This window comes from Fundulus heteroclitus, chromosome 6 (assembly GCF_011125445.2).
Source record: "Fundulus heteroclitus isolate FHET01 chromosome 6, MU-UCD_Fhet_4.1, whole genome shotgun sequence".
In the NCBI taxonomy this organism is placed as follows: domain Eukaryota; kingdom Metazoa; phylum Chordata; class Actinopteri; order Cyprinodontiformes; family Fundulidae; genus Fundulus; species Fundulus heteroclitus.
In genome coordinates, this window is record NC_046366.1 from 23,684,186 (window position 1) to 23,700,267 (window position 16,082).

The window sequence follows — 16,082 nt, forward strand, 5'->3', positions numbered from 1 at the left end:
TACCTTCACAGACAAACACAACTTTCTGTAAGAAGAAAGAAAAAAACACATTCAGGTTATTAGGACAATTGTTTTGTTATTTTCATTGGTTAATTAAGTCACTTGACAGTTTTGAATGTGTCTTTGTGTTGGTAGCCTAATAGAGGGCCGTTTTTCATGCGCAGTCCAATCTCAACCTTACACAAACAAACATGAACATGTTTCTGCACCAAAGAGTTAAGAATGTCAAAACACGTTTTCATTGAGGGTCTTTAAAGGTATTATCAATTTTAAATTGAACCTTGAAAATTGAATAGGACTTCTGAAAGACGCAAACACGTTTTATGGGAGGACGGATGCGACAGCCTAATTAATTTTAGATTCATAATTCATGTTTACTTTGTCCACGTTTTTTTCTGCTTTTTTGATAGCCCCGCCGTTGTCAACTCGCCACTGCTGTACAGGTAACCTTTTATCACCGTTACAAGACACGTAACCATGACAGAGTATCATGTGACCAACGTCAGCTGATGATGACATGTTTTTTTTTTTTTTTTTTTTACAGCAAAGGCAATTATTAGCTGGATATTTTTTTTTTCTGGTCTACAGTGACACAGAGAAGTGTTTGACGCTGGGCGAGAACTTTATTGTCGGTGTCACCGTTTTATTCGTTGCTATACTGTCGGCTTCATTTACCCAGCATGCCTCGCTTGTTGCCGTCTGGAGAGAAGGAGTGACTGTGTAGAAAAAAAAAAAGAGCCAGCTAGCTCCATTTGACATCTGTGTTGCTGTTGTTACTATGTGTTTATTCTGGATGAAGTAAGAGGAGGGGGGGGGCAAGAAAACAATATTTAAAGGAAGGCGAAATATCTTGTTGTCAACACCCGAGCGATGCCTCTCTTCGCGACCAACCCCTTTGACCAAGATGTTGGTGAGTAACCAGGGCTAACAGAAGTAGCTGGGATCACACAGCTTTGTTTGGGTTTTCATCGCCTCTTTAAGGCTCTCGTTCTTTCAATAAAATAAAAAGGAAGATAAAAAAAGCTTAGATTCGCAAACAAAGCTGAGGAATTCTAAATGCTTATGTATAGATATACATTCCTTGTTTGTCTTATGGTCACGTTTGAGCAGAAGTGGAGCTCAGATGCTGTCATCAGCTAACAGCAGCAGCTAATGAGCTCTCTGCTTCATCATGAGCTTGCTGTATCCCCACCGTGTGTGGGTCAACCAGCCTGGAACTGGCCGAGAAGTGGAAGTGAAATAGGATGATGTGGTGTTATTTGAGACCACGAAGTGACGCTGGTTCTCTTCTGCTCGCTTTGTTCTCTGTGCAGCGGTTAACCACTTCATTGGCATGTTCAGTGAGCAGGAAAAACATCACCGAGCACCACAGATGGAGCTGATATGGGCTCCTCATATTAGGCTTTTTACCCCCCTTTTTTATTATTAAAATTGACTATTTGTCTCATCAACATAACTTCATATATAGATGAGTCTTTTCTATATGAACTTGTGTCATTTATTTATACAGGTTGTCTCAGTGAGACTACCTGTAAGGTTTAATAATAATAATAAAACCGTGTTTTGCTTTTCTTTTATTGCTGTCTTTAAAAAAAAAGCAGTTGATAACATTCTATGGAAACAGCCTGTAATGACTGTTCAACAAATCCATCCAGCTGATTGTGTCGGGAAAGATTCTCAGTCATCCAGATCATTAATTCAAAGAAGGTTAAACATTAAAACAACCAGACTTCTATTATGAAGCTTAAGATGTTTCGCTTCCCATCCTGAGAGCAAAACGTCTTCAGCTTATGAATAGAAGTCCAGTTGTTTTATTTATTTATTTTTTTAATCTTTTTTGTGTTTTTAAGTGTCACACGTGAATCATGTAACTGATCATAGATACCACTGTAAAACATTAAGCATATTTGCCATATTACAAAGGTATATCGTTCATGCTCACGCTGTTTGATGGAAACTTTAACATTTCTTTGTGATTTAAGAAGTTCTGCTCTGTAGGGGCATAGACCTTTGGCTTGGGGTGGTGGTGTGGAGGTGTATAAATGAAATAATGATAAGGATAAACTGTAGTGTATCAAGTCTGCAAATCCAAACGAAGTGATAACATTTTTTTGCACTGTTTTGTATGAAAGGGTGTGGATAAATGCTGTGTTTCCTTTTCAAATTCACGTGTTAATGCATAAAAAAAAATTCCAAGTCCGTATCAACCATGCATAAATACACACATTTAAGGTGTGTTGGGATTTTGCAGGGTTTGGCCCCACTGGACTGAACCTGTATAGGCACATTCCAGATGGTCTGTAACTGGACATCTTGTTTTCTTTTCTTAATATGTTCTTGCAGAAACGATTTCCATTGGATGTCAGTCGATGGAAATCATTTGCTATCTGAGATTGTATTTGACCATAGTGTGCTTTGTGCTTAACATTGTTTGCATGGGTGTTCCATGTGACAGAAGTTAGTTTCTTTCTAAGAATTGTAGATGACAACAAAATACAACCCTCCCTACTTTTTGAAAACATTTAAAATAGTACATCTTTGTGGCTCACTTGAAATCTAAAACCTTTTAGGTTTTAGATTTCAGCTGAAGAGAATTATGTATCATTTAAAACTGTAACGCACTGCTTTTTAACATCTTTTGTGTGCATCGCAATTTAGAAGACTTAATTTACTTTAAGTAAATAGCAGCTTTGTCCAACTAAAGTTTGTAGAGGAAAAACTTGCTTTTCTGTTTGTTAAAATCTGCATTCGTGGAGTAGAGACGACGCTGCAACGTGTGAGTGGATGAGAGCAGCTGTCTTACACCACTGCACAGCTAAACAGGATTTCACTAATGTTTTAAATCAAAGACAACATAATAGCACCTTTTAGTGGGCTTAATGCAATAAGCATTGCCCAGACTACTCTACATGTGGAGTGAGTAGTCTTTCCTTAAGTGTAAGAAAAAAAACATTTCCTTATGAAACTCCTGGCTGGTAGAGAAAGGAGCCAACGTTGAGGCTTCTTCCCTAAACTGACTTCCACACTGAAGAGTGTTGCTGTGAATCCAAAGCTTGGTTTGGCGTTAATCGCTCATTGGATTTTGGGCTTTCATTTTTCAAAATGTTTAATGTTTTTTTTAAATTAGGCTACACTTTTGATTAGAATTACATTGATTCTGTCCTTTCAATTGTCATCAATTGCTTTTCTTATAAAAGCAACAAAAAGATAGTTAAGGCAAGTTACGGGTCATTTAAACACATACAAACTCTATTCAAGTTGTTGTAAAACAAGATTTCAGTGCATCAGTAATATATCGGCTGAGTTGACTATTTTCTTTGGAAGCTGACAGAGATGGAGAGGAGCCGCTTTTGCTATTATCACATTTAACTCAGTTTTTTTTTGTTTTCTAGCACATGTTCTTACACTCTGCATCCTGCTGTATACACGAACTTCCACTTTGTATGAAATGGTTTTACATTCAGTCACTTCATGGATGGAAGTCTTACAAAATTCTTCTGACAAAAGAGAAAAGCAGGAAGACTAGAGAGGCTTGGAAAACGGTCAGAGCTTATGAATGATGGACGCTTATTTGTATATTTGATATTTCATGCTGAATTTTGGTCAACAACAGTATTATAAACCTGACAATAGTTTTCTTTACTGCGAGGCTTGCATTTCATCGTCATTCTCATTTGCACAAATGCACAAGGCCCTTGTTTTGTCATCAGACAAGTTAGAAGCAGGAATTTGTTTAAACCATGATACGATCAAGGTAGAAACTAGACGCGTCACTTGCAAATAGTTGTTTTGTTTTCTTTTTTAGCTTTTTTTTTGTACAACGCTTTTCTTTCCTCCCTCCCTCTATAAAATGTCGAAAACAAATGCTTTGTTCTGTGAGAGTTCTGCTTATATTTTATGCTGTGCTTCTTCCCTACAGAGAAAGCTACCAGTGAGATGAATACGGCCGAGGACTGGGGCCTCATTCTGGACATATGTGATAAGATAGGCCAGTCCCGCACCGGGTAACTTAAGCCTCATAACTTCTAAATTAACACACACACAAAACATGAGGATTTTCTCCCATTTAAACAGTTTTATGAGCCTACATGCAGTGTTTGGTAATTAAATAAATATTTAATAAGTCTTGCGGTTACTAGGGAACAAATTTTCATGTTTCATGAACTTTTCTACATTTTTATCCACACATGGAAAACCACAAACTTCAATGTTTTTTAATTGGGATTTTATGTTAAAGGCCAAAACACAGAACCACATGACGGGGAATTAGAGATGCATCGATCCGATAGCTAAATCGCATATCTACTCAGGTGTTGGAAAAATGAGCTGGATCGGATGAACGACGCAGATCCAGCATTCCGATCCAGTAATTTATTTTTTATTTTTTATTAATATCATGCACAGCAATATAGTTACAGCGATCTAGTCACTTCAATTCTATGTTTGCAATGCCGGTTACGTCGTCAGGCAGAGCACACACAGCAGCTAGTGATGAGCAAACACAGCCACATGGAGCGAGCGCCCGGCCGAGCCAAGTCTGCTATTTGGAAGCATTATTTCATACTTGATACGCCAAAAAGTATCTGCAAACTTGGCAACACGGTATATGGTTCATTCATTCAACAGTAGTATTGCCGTGGTATCGGGTATCTGCTGATATCCTCAGCCCAGGTATTGTATCGGATTGGATTGGGAAAAACTTGATTGGTGCATCTCTACTGGGAATACATGAGCATAAATGGTTTTGGATTTTTATTTGTCTAAAAGATTCTTAAGTGTGGCGTGCATTTGTATTCAGCCCCCTTCACTGCAGTCACATGATGTACAGGTTTGCACCGCTAAAGCTCTGTCATACAGGCTAAAGCACACATTTTCAAGTGCTCTCTTAAACTAGCATATATTACAGATAAAATGTTCTGAGGAGTCGTCGAAGTGTGAAAGAAGAACTCTGAACTGGTCATTCAAGTTAACGTGAACTGAGCAAATCCTACTCAACTGAAAGTTGTTTTTCCTACAAACTGCTTAAAGTGCAGATAAAATTTTTTTATATAAATTGCATCTAAATGTGATGAAGACATTCGTTCACCTGTAACAGAACTGCTTAGGAGCTTTCTTAGAACTCAAAACACTAAAGAAAACACACGAATACTCAGTCCTGGAGCTGCTTAAATAGTTTCCAGGTCTTCCTCCAAATTTTCCCCACCATCCCCCATCGCATCTCTTCCAAAAGCCCCAGTAGTGACGTGCTGGTTGTGCTACAAGAGGACCAAAACTCTTTGGAGATTGTTTGTGATTGATCTTCTTCGATTGGATAATACCAGCTTGTGAATCTCTATGCTCCACCAAGATGTTGCATGTTGTGCAGAAAGGCTTTCCACCACTTTCGTGTAATACTTTGTGGAACTGTCTTGCACAAATTTTAGCCGTAATATTTGGTGGCAAATATTGGCGTCTAGCGTCACGTTTTTATCTAGCAGGTTCGGCTTGTAAGACACTGTGAAAACTGGTAAGACAGGAAGTGAAATAAGAGGGGGAGCCCTAAGTGGAAGTATCAAAATTTAGCTGTGCTGCACTGATTGGCCAGATTTGTGGAGAAGTGACAATGATTGATGGAAATTGCAAGTCTAAAACATTTGTAAATGATAATGGAATTTGCATTGGGAGTTGCAATTGCCAAATCACAACTTCCTGCAGCGACTCAGCAGTGGGTTCTGTGCTCAGGGTGATATGCAGTGTTAGCTTTCTTCCAAAAGCTTTGCATGTTGGCCCCCCCAAAAAAAACAAAACATTTTGTTGTCATCCGACCAGAGCACCTTCTTCCACATGTTTGCTCTTGCCCCTACAAGAGTGTGCAGATGAGACTTCTAATGGCTTTTTCTTCCACTTTGATGAGTGCATGGTAATACTGGAGTCGTGCTATCAACACATTCTTCCACCTGAGATGTAGGTCTCTCCAGCTCCTCCAGAGTTACCATGAACCTCTTGGCCATTTCTCTGGCTACTGCCTCTTTTGCCTGCCTGATTGCTTCGGTGGATGGCCATTTCTTGATATAGTTACAACAGATGACAGATTAAAGAGGGCTCTGAGAGGTTCAAAGCTGGGGTGTTTTTTTTTTTTTTTTTTTTTTTTTTAAACTAACCCGGCTTTAAACTGAGGATCTGCCCGCTGTATTCCTTGGTCATCATGATGCTGTACATTCACTAATGTTCTCTAACAAACCCCTGAGGGCTTCACAGAACAGATGGACTTATACTGAGTTTGAATTACACACAAGTCGACTGTATTTACTAATAGGTCACTTCTCCGGGCAGTTTGTTGCGCTGTATTGTCAGTCTGCCCCAGGGCAGCTGTAGCTACTAACATAGCTCACCACTGTCAGGGTGTGAATGTGAGTGTGAATGAGTGAATGACTGAACTGTAGTGTAAAGCGCTTTGGAGGTCATCAAGACTAGTTAAAGCGCTATACAAGTACAAGCCATTTACCATTTACCATTTTAGACAATCAGAGCAAAGGGGCCTGAATACAGAAATGCATATCCAACTTTCAAGTTTTTATTCAAGCTAAAAATGTAAAATCTTATTTTTCTTTTCCTTTAAATCATCATGCGACTTTGTCGATGGTGCATTGCAAAGATATCTCAATAATATACAAGGAGGTGAGTGGTGGTGACGTGACAGAATGTGGAAAAGTTCAAGGGGTATAAATACTTAAGTAAGACGCTTTAAACTTCCTGATGATTCCTTCAGACGTCTGAGTCCTGCTCTTCTCTTTCAGGCCCAAAGAATGTCTCCGCTCTATAATGAGAAGAGTGAACCACAAGGATCCCCACGTAGCCATGCAGGCATTGACTGTAAGTAGACTGTAAACAAACAGCAGTGTTTTGCACACAGATGGGTCTGGAAGGATTTGGAAGCCCGTCATTGTTCATCTGAAGCTATTTACGTCAAGACTGAAGGAATATTCAAATATAAAGCGAACACAGTTTTAGGCTCTTTCTAACAGAGAGGTATTGTATAGCTTCATAAAGAGGTTTGAGCTGCAGGTTTTCAATTTAGGCAAAACAAAATCTAAGAAACTTTAGTTTTAATGTTAATTCAGAATCAGCTTTATTCGGGAAGTTTTGGGTACAAACAAGGAATTTGACTTAGATTCACATCGTGTCAAAAAAACTTTGTAAAAGGTTACAGGTTGGAAGCTGCTGCTGTCAACAAGCGCTAGGAATTGTCTGTGAAACAATCTGGTGAGGAGAAGCAGATAAATGTAGAATCTACTCCCTATCCCAGAGAAACATCTTTGTGAAATAAAGCCAAGGGAAGAATGTCGACACGATCATTTAATGTAAAGATGTAATGAGAACCAATACACCAATACGTGTTCTTTGGCAAGATGCTGATCATTTCCAAACCTCTGGAAAAGAAGTGCAAAATTACCCTTTAAAAATACTTTTCTGGAATATCAATCTTAGGACAAAAAAAAATTATCCAGATGGCTGGAAGATGAAAAGGTAAGTAAAATGATCCAAAGAGGAAAAAAAGAAACACCTTGTGGTGCAAATATACTTTGGGGTTCTTTTGGGATAAAGAGTAAAAAATATAGAAAATTTCTCCGTAAATCTATCATCTGTTCATTGTCCAATCAAGCTAAAGGCAGGAAACTTAAAAAAACAAACAAAACAAAAACAAGCAATATCTGAAGGTCGCTGCAGGAAGGGTATCATAAAAGCCTCAAAAAGCAACAAAAAAACTCTTCCTTTAAGGATGTTTGTTCTTAACTTCAAAGGGGGTCTTTGTTTTCAAGGTTTTCTCTTTGAAGTATTAACACAGAGCATTTTGGATTCATTTTTCCAGTAAATAATATACAACAGGAATTTCCTTTTTTTACGTAGACATGCATGTCATTAAAATTAGAGGAATAAATCAGCTCATGGTTTGCATGCAGTTTTGATTGTCAATATAATCATGTATTTGAGGAAACATGATGCTTTGTTTAGCTAAAGATGAACAAAAGAAACCCTGCACGGACCTTTTTACAGTTTGGGATTTGTTCCTGACAATTAGTTAGAAATATGACATTTGAGTTGTACTGGACCAAAGCTCCTTATTTCCTTTTAGTAAAAAGGCTTCTCCATGGGCTATACAAGCTTTGAAATCATCTTCCTGCAAAATGTTTCTCTCAGAATCAGCTTGAAAACACAATACAGAAAGAACCTGTAACCTTTTAAAACCTGGATTTTATATTGATGCTACGGTCCGGCTCATGCCTACTGAAGTAATTTTTATATTAAATTTAGACATTATGCTCTTATAAAGTCTCAAATGGAGCCTTTTTGAAACCTTCAGAAACTCTGAATACTATTCCATAAGCACACAAATGAACAGATATTGATAAATATTGACAAATGGATGGATGCTGTGAAAGCCTTCTAGCCCCCACCCCACCTAACATGTCTAATCCAGCCTTCCTCGTGCCTTACTGTTGGAAATCACTGAATTACAAGAATAACCAGATTAGTTTTGATCCTATGCTTAAATTTCAGATTTAAGCAGCACATTTTTGATATTTCTCTCTTTGACCACACAGCTGCTGGGCGCTTGTGTTTCAAACTGTGGCAAAATCTTCCACTTGGAGGTCTGCTCCAGAGAGTTTGCCAGTGAAGTCAGTAATGTCTTAAACAAGGTGTGTGATTCAGTTCAAATGTTTAGGATCTCACTTCACATGCGTATTGTGTATTTGTGGGCTTATATGTCTGTTTTTTTTTTTTCTTTTTTTTCTAATTTGGCTCCATCTAGGGTCACCCAAAAGTGTGTGAAAAGCTGAAGGCGCTGATGGTGGAGTGGGCAGAGGACTTCCGCAACGATCCACAGCTCAGTCTGATCTCGGCGATGATCAAGAATCTACGCGAGCAAGGAGTCACCTTCCCAGCGGTGGGATCCCAGGTAGGTGTGCTTTTGCTCCATAGTGCCCGTTAGGGCTGAACAATTAATCACATTTTCAATATATTAAAATGTGATATACGAAATATATCGTAGGCAGAACGCAATCATTTTTGCTCCGAGTTTAGACGCTGTGGGTCTTTTAGCAACTAATCCACATGGCGAAGAAACAAATTGATTTGTTGTTTGTATATATATTAAAACACACGATAAATTAAACTGGAAAAAAAATCGCATTAAATCGCAATATTAAGAAAAAAAAAATCACAATTAGATTATTTTCCAAAATCGTTCAGCCCTAGTGCCCGTAGTTCAGGTGGATCTTGTGTACAGTTTAACGTGTGGACAGAAGGCTCAGAAATGATCCATTACTCTGATGTGTGGTCATGTTCTCTCAGGCTGCAGAGCAGGCAAAAGCAAGTCCAGCCTTGGTGGCAAAGGATCCCTCCACCACAACAAATAAAAAAGAGGAAGAAGATCTGGCCAAAGGTAAAAAAAGCCTTCAGACAGTCACAGCTTTTCCGCAAATGACCAAGCCGCCACAGAAAATCAGAAATCACTGCAGAAACGTTTTTTAAAATATGTACATATTTGTACATTTCTTAAAATCGACCCCTGAATTTGAAAGCTAAACGAACCTCGTGGTGCCTTTTTTTTTTTTCTTTTTTTTTTTTTCTCCTGGCCGTACGCAGCGATCGAGCTGTCGCTAAAGGAGCAGCGTCAGCACCCGCAGACGTCGCTGTCCAGCCTTTACCCGAACGCGTCCAGCCTGCTCTCCACACACAAGTCCGACGGCAGAAAAGTCCGCGCCATCTACGACTTCGAGGCTGCAGAGGACAATGAGCTCACGTTTAAGTCGGGAGAAATCATCACCATCCTGGACGACAGGTGAACTTTTATCCAGTTTTACTCCGCAGCTGATCTAAAAGTTAGAAAGAAGTGGTTTTACACACGTTTCATATTTGCCTGGTGATGTTGATGTGGAGTGTATGGTGTAAGAAGAAAATGTGGTTTTAAAATGATTAACGTGTGATAAACTGTTTCCAAATCCTTTTTGTAAGGGATCTGCACAAAACAGTTTAAGTTGATAAAGTAAAAAATATATACATATATAATAGAATAAATAAAAAAAAAACACACATGCAAAAAACTTTGTGTTCACCCCCATTGCTGTGAAGCCTGTAAAATGTTCTGGTGTAAACTACTATGCACACTGAAGCTTTCTATTTCCAATTTGTTGTTTGAAGATGTTTTTTTTTAATTGTCCAGCAAAGTTGTTGACATTTTCTGTACAAGGGAATTGTGCAAACGTTCAAACAGTGCATTTTTCTTTGCTGGTTGTGAGGCAACAAAACATGAAGGATACCAAGGAGGGTGAATTCCATTGCAAGGCCCTGTGATGTAATAATGGTTCTGAAAAAAATGTTGTTTTGATGTTTCTTAGTGACCCCAACTGGTGGAAAGGGGAAACGTACCAGGGAGTCGGCTTGTTCCCTTCTAACTTTGTCACTGCTGATCTCACTGCAGAGCCTGAGATGAGTGAGTATCAACAACGAGCAGAACGTTATCTTCAGATATCACATATTCCTTTTAGCTTTACTGTATTTAGTCACGACAAAACCGCTTTATGGCTCCTGGAGAGAAGTATAATTTATCGCTTGTAAACAAGTGGCCGGGACTACATTAAGATCCCAGCGCCTGATGGTCCACACAGCAGCAGCATGTGTTCAGATGTAGTCACTCACAAAGCGCGTAAAGCTTTTAGCTACAGTTGCCACTTAATACAGTTTGATTGTATGATTAATTTCTATGCTTGCATAGTCGACACTTTCTCTGTTCGTTTTTCTTCAGAACATTGCAGGCGAGGCTCTGATGCAATATTTCTCTCCTTCTCGACAGTTTGCTGTAAAAGGATTTATGCAGTTTTCCAAACAGATGTCAGCAGATTTTCTTTGTGAATTATTTAAAAAGAATTGAATAAATTGTGCTTCATTCTGGTGTAAATTTTATGACTGAACTTTACCGACGGTCTCTAAAACAGCACAGTAGATCTAAAAGAAAAAATGTGCTTTTATCAATTACCCTTTTAGTCTTTGACTTTAGCTACTGTTTAAAAAAAATCTAAATCTAAGTGTGAATCAGTACGAGATTATATCAGTCTGATTAACAACAAAAACCAGTTGTAAGATGTTTATGCAACAATTTGAAATAAAATGACATATGATCTTAATGCTCTAATTTTAAACAGGAAAACTATATTTTTTCAGCTGCTGCTAAAGTGAAATATCACTTATTTAAACAGCTTAAAAATATTATCACTAATTTATTTATTATTTTCCTTCTGAGGCGTAGACCGAAACAGTAGCTCTTATGTCCTCAGGCGGCCATCAGCAGTCAGCTTCTTAAAAGTCTTGGCGCTTGCCAATGGTAGTTTTAAAACGGAACCACCTTGCTAAGAGTGACGGGCGGCGCCCCTTTTCGTTTCCATGCCCCAGCCGTCTGTGTTTGTAGCTGCAGCGAGGTGCGTTATGCCACCTGACATGCATAAAGGACAGCGTTGCGGCTCTCTAGGCTCCATGGATTTGCTCCGCATATCCATCTGGAAACCTTCTGTTGAAGTAATTTTGGGAAGGGGCGAAAATACTTGTTAGCTGATTGGACTATAGATAGATGGGCCAAATAAACCAATCAGATCAATGAAGCATATGACGTACTAACAGCGACGACGAAAACACAACCACAAGCTCTTGCCGAAACCAGTCTGGAGAAGAGCAAAAACATCTTTTCCTCTGAGAAAAGCCTCCAGAGCAGTGTTTTGCTCTTCTTTCAGTGAAGAAATACTCGGTAATTCCGATAAAACTTGCTCGATAGCCACGCTAACGCTAGTTTCATCGGCTGAAGCCGCCATGTTCTTTAGACTGAACTGTCGCGCTTCTTGTTGCGTCACACCTCAACCCGCCTCAAAGCCAACGCTGATTGGACGTTCGTTTGGTGAACGGCTCCAAATTTTCTTTAACGGAGAGTAGCCAGACTGATCTGCGAGTGAAACCTTGAAAGCTCGCGAGATCAGGATGGTCTCACGAGGCTAGTCTATTGGTGCTTGTGCATTGGTTTCTGTCATTAAGATATTTTTACTACAAATTATGTAATAAACTTAAAAAATGCTGCTTCTGTTTTCTGTTTTTTTTTTTCCTAACAGACAGCAGAGACTTTAAAAACATTAACATCCGCATATTCTCGTCCTTTAAAGATGGATCTGTCAAAAACAGAGTTTTGTGCTTAAAATAAAATATTCAATTCAATTCATGAAACATGTCATATCAAGGCACTTTCCAAAGTTAAATTCAATCAGATTATACAGATTGGTCAAAAATTTCCTATCTAAGGAAACCCACTAGATTGCATCAAGTCTTGACAAGCAGCATTCACTCCTCATGAAAGAGCGTAGAGCCACAATGGACAGTTGTCTGCATTGTCCATGGCTTTGCAGCAATCCCTCATTCAGAGCATGCATAAAGCGACAGTGGAGAGGAAAACTCCCCTTTAAGGAGAAGGGAAAAGGAAAGAAAGGAAAATATTGCTCACGCTGTTGTTTTGTTTTTGTTTTTCTGAATGTGCAGTGAAGACGGAGAAGAAATCTGTGCAATTCAGCGAAGACATCCAGGTGGAGACAATAGAGCCTGAACAGGAGCCTGTTTATATAGACGAGGTACGTTCCCTTCTGTCACTTCTCATTGAATCAAGTTACATCAGCAAGGAGCTTCACTACGCCATTTTAAAGTTGTTACTTACTAACGCTAATGAGTGTTGTTAGATTATGTAGATTTCACCTAAGTGTGGCATTTTTTCTTTTTTTCCTTTTAGGACAAAATGGACCAACTGCTCCAAATGATTCAAAGTGCAGATCCGACAGACAACCAGTCTGACAGCGTCGAGTTACTCCAGCTGGAAGGTGAACAGAGCTACACAGATAAATGAAAAGCAATGGAAGAGAATGAAAGTTATACATTTGTTTACCAGAGACAAGGAAGCTCCTTTTTTACCAGAGACAAAACACATCCGCTTTTATTTTTGTGCGTTTTCTCAGGTGCCTGTAATCAAATGGGACCCCTGATTGACCAGAAGTTGGAGGATATAGACAGGTATGTTGGGCCTTCTCTGTACCACTGTGTATAAATAGTGTTACTCTCCTGGGTTTGAATCCCGGTAGTGGGAGTATATTATTATCTCATGATTTGATTCAGATTTTTGGGGCCACTATTTCGATTCAAAATCAATTTTTGAAGAGAGAACCCCTTGTTCTCCACCACACTATAAAGCTGTAAGTCTTTGTCCCTGAAGCAGGCTATAGATCTGGATGTTTGTTCTGGACCGCAGCGTGCTGCTGATGGCTGACTCAGCTCCATGTCCCTTAACTGAGGGTGATGCCGGGGTAATGTGAGCCCGCACATGTGTGGTGTTCTCGAAGTGCTTAATCTTCATTTTGCTCACCTTGCACACTGTGAAGCTCCTGTCAAGCTCGGTCCTCCCGGGCATTCGATTAAAAAAACAGTATGAGTCCAAATCTTTGCCTTTAACAAAGATGTGGCCGGTTGAATCTTTCCGCGCGTCCATACCTTTCAGAACCAGCTGCGTGGTGACGTAAGGACGTGTCGCGTGGCTACAAAATGGAGGCTGACAGCCAGCGTATTTGTTTTCTTTTTTTTAAATCCATTTTGGGGCATATTATATTGATTCTGATTTAAATGTGAATTGCGATTTTCATGTACCGTGTTTTCCGGACTATAAGTCGCTCCGGAGTACAAGTCGCACCAGCCATAAAATGCATAATAAAGAAGGAAAAAACATATATAAGTCTCACTGGAGTATAATAGTCGCATTTTTGGGGGAAATTTATTTGATAATATACAACATCAAGAACAGACATGTCTTCTTGAAAGGCAATTGTAAATAAAAATGGAACGGAGGCAACAACAGGCTGAATAATAGTACGGTTAGCTTACGCTACATGACAACTGAGAACGTGCCTGGTATGTTAACATAACATATTAAAAGCTATTCAGATAACTATAGCATAAATAACATGCGAAGAAGTTAACCAAAGTGCCCGTGTTACTCCAAATAACTAAAATCCAGTGAAATCTTCATCCTCGGTGTCACTTTCCAATAACTCCGTTAACTCCGGAGGTAAAAGATGCGGCACTTCCGCTTCTACGTCGCTTACGTCTGATTCAACACAGGCCTAGAGCGCCCTCTTGCGGTTTGGTGTGAAAATAACAGGTGTAAAAATGTGTAATAATTTCACACATAAGTCGCTCCAGAGTATAAGTCGCACCCCCAGCCAAACTATGAAAAAAAAAAAAACGGCGACTTATAGTCCGGAAAATACGGTAAATGGATTTTTGTGGAAGTGCAAAGTGAATTCCCACCGAGACGTTTCCAACGTCTTAACCTTCTGGTTTGTCTCACCAGGAAGCACTCTGAGCTGTCAGACCTAAACGTCAAGGTGATGGAGGCGTTGTCCCTCTACGCAAAGCTGATGAATGAAGATCCAGTGTACGCCATGTACGCCAAACTGCAGAGCCAGCAGTACTACATGCAGCAGCCTGCGAGCGCAGCGCAGCAGGTAACATTTATGGGTTGGATTTGAATATGCGGTCAGGATGTGGTTGTTGAGTTTTCCACACAGCTTGGAATATTTTAGTCCACTTGACTCGAGCTGAAACTAGACTGGTGGATCCTTTTATTTATTCCAAACTACTGATCGGAAACTAAGTGTAATCTTGCTGTCAGCCTCTTCACTGTGATCCACAATGACTTTTGCTTTTATTCTTAGTTCCCGGCAATGACCTTCTTTGTGTGTGCGAAGCAGAATAAACTTATCTTGTATTGTTTATGCAGTTGCTGATATTTGAGAGCACTAATTCAGAAATGCATGTCACATCGTCGCCGTAATAAGTTGTAGTCAATAGGTTTCAAAAAAAGTTTGCTGTTCATAAGGTTTCTGTTTGGGTTATGTGAACGCGTTTATCCCTGCAGGTCTACCCTGGTCAGCCTGCGTCAGGTTCATACGCCATGAGCGCTACCCAAGGTTATACGGTTCCCGTGGAGCAGCTTCCTGCTGGCGCGCCCATTCCTGGTCAGCCAGCTGCCAGGCAAGTTTCTGAAACATGAATCTGTTTCTTCATACATGAAAGCGTATTAGTTTCTTCTGACATAAATGTGTGCTGCCTGGGTCCTTAAGGTTAGTTCTTGATCTCTCATTTTAAATGTGTTTTTCAATTTGTCAGTATAGTTTGGCAGTTTTGTTAGCACTGCTTGTGTGGTCTTCATTTTTCTGTGCTGCAAATGAATTTCTCATTTTTACGCTTAAAGTCCAATGGAAGATTACAAATATTGGTAAAAAGTTCTTGAATGGGGCTGTTATTTAAAGATTATGTTTGATGTTTTTTATTTAATTCTATTGTTTTACCTGTTGCAGTTTTTTTTTTTTTTTTTTTTTATTTTGTTATTATGCTAGAATTATATATTAGACTGGGCAGAATCCCACTTCCCTTTTTTATTTTAATTTTTTCTAGTAATGTTATATTTGTATATTTAGGCGGATTAACTATTAACCCACCACCACCAATCTCTAAAAAAATCATTGTTTTTATATTTTACTTATTTCTTGCCATTCAAAACACAAATTTCATTATAAGCTGTCATGATGCAGAATTTAAGTAAGCTCATCATTCTAATTTAAAATACTTTTGACATAACAATAACTTGGGAGTGGTGACCCCTAGTGGGGTTACAGGGGTACTGCAGACATGTAAACCCACTCTGTTCTGTGGTTACATGGAAAATAACATAGCAGGTGACAGATAAAGAATATTCTTCTTATTCACATGTTTTCGTTTTTACGTACGATTAAATGTATATTTAGTAACTTTTTTACATTATACATTGCTTTAAAGTCATCTCTCTTTTTTTTCTTTTCTTTTTTTTCTCCAGAAGTTTGAATGTGTCACTTTCAGACATTTTTGTATGAATTTAATAGCTGACAAAGATGTACACATTTAGCTGCTTACCTTCAGTCACCATGTAAAGGAAGGAGCAGCATTCCTGAAGGGGGGAGTGGTGGCCTAGTGGTTAGAGCAGCGTG

At 39.1% G+C, this 16,082-nt stretch overlaps 1 protein-coding gene across 1 annotated transcript in view; it reads left to right on the forward strand.

The window, feature by feature from the left end:
* The window catches only part of LOC105920337, a 73,364-nt gene that overhangs the window by 50,774 nt on the left and 6,508 nt on the right, over positions 1 to 16,082 (forward strand). Inside the window, exons 12-24 of the mRNA XM_036137781.1 lie at positions 837 to 910; positions 3,920 to 4,004; positions 6,777 to 6,852; positions 8,583 to 8,678; positions 8,792 to 8,938; positions 9,334 to 9,424; positions 9,628 to 9,823; positions 10,380 to 10,474; positions 12,556 to 12,644; positions 12,800 to 12,887; positions 13,023 to 13,077; positions 14,408 to 14,561; positions 14,975 to 15,090. Coding sequence (XP_035993674.1) covers positions 837 to 910; positions 3,920 to 4,004; positions 6,777 to 6,852; positions 8,583 to 8,678; positions 8,792 to 8,938; positions 9,334 to 9,424; positions 9,628 to 9,823; positions 10,380 to 10,474; positions 12,556 to 12,644; positions 12,800 to 12,887; positions 13,023 to 13,077; positions 14,408 to 14,561; positions 14,975 to 15,090 — 1,362 coding nt within the window. The remainder of the gene's footprint in view (positions 1 to 836; positions 911 to 3,919; positions 4,005 to 6,776; positions 6,853 to 8,582; positions 8,679 to 8,791; positions 8,939 to 9,333; positions 9,425 to 9,627; positions 9,824 to 10,379; positions 10,475 to 12,555; positions 12,645 to 12,799; positions 12,888 to 13,022; positions 13,078 to 14,407; positions 14,562 to 14,974; positions 15,091 to 16,082) is intronic.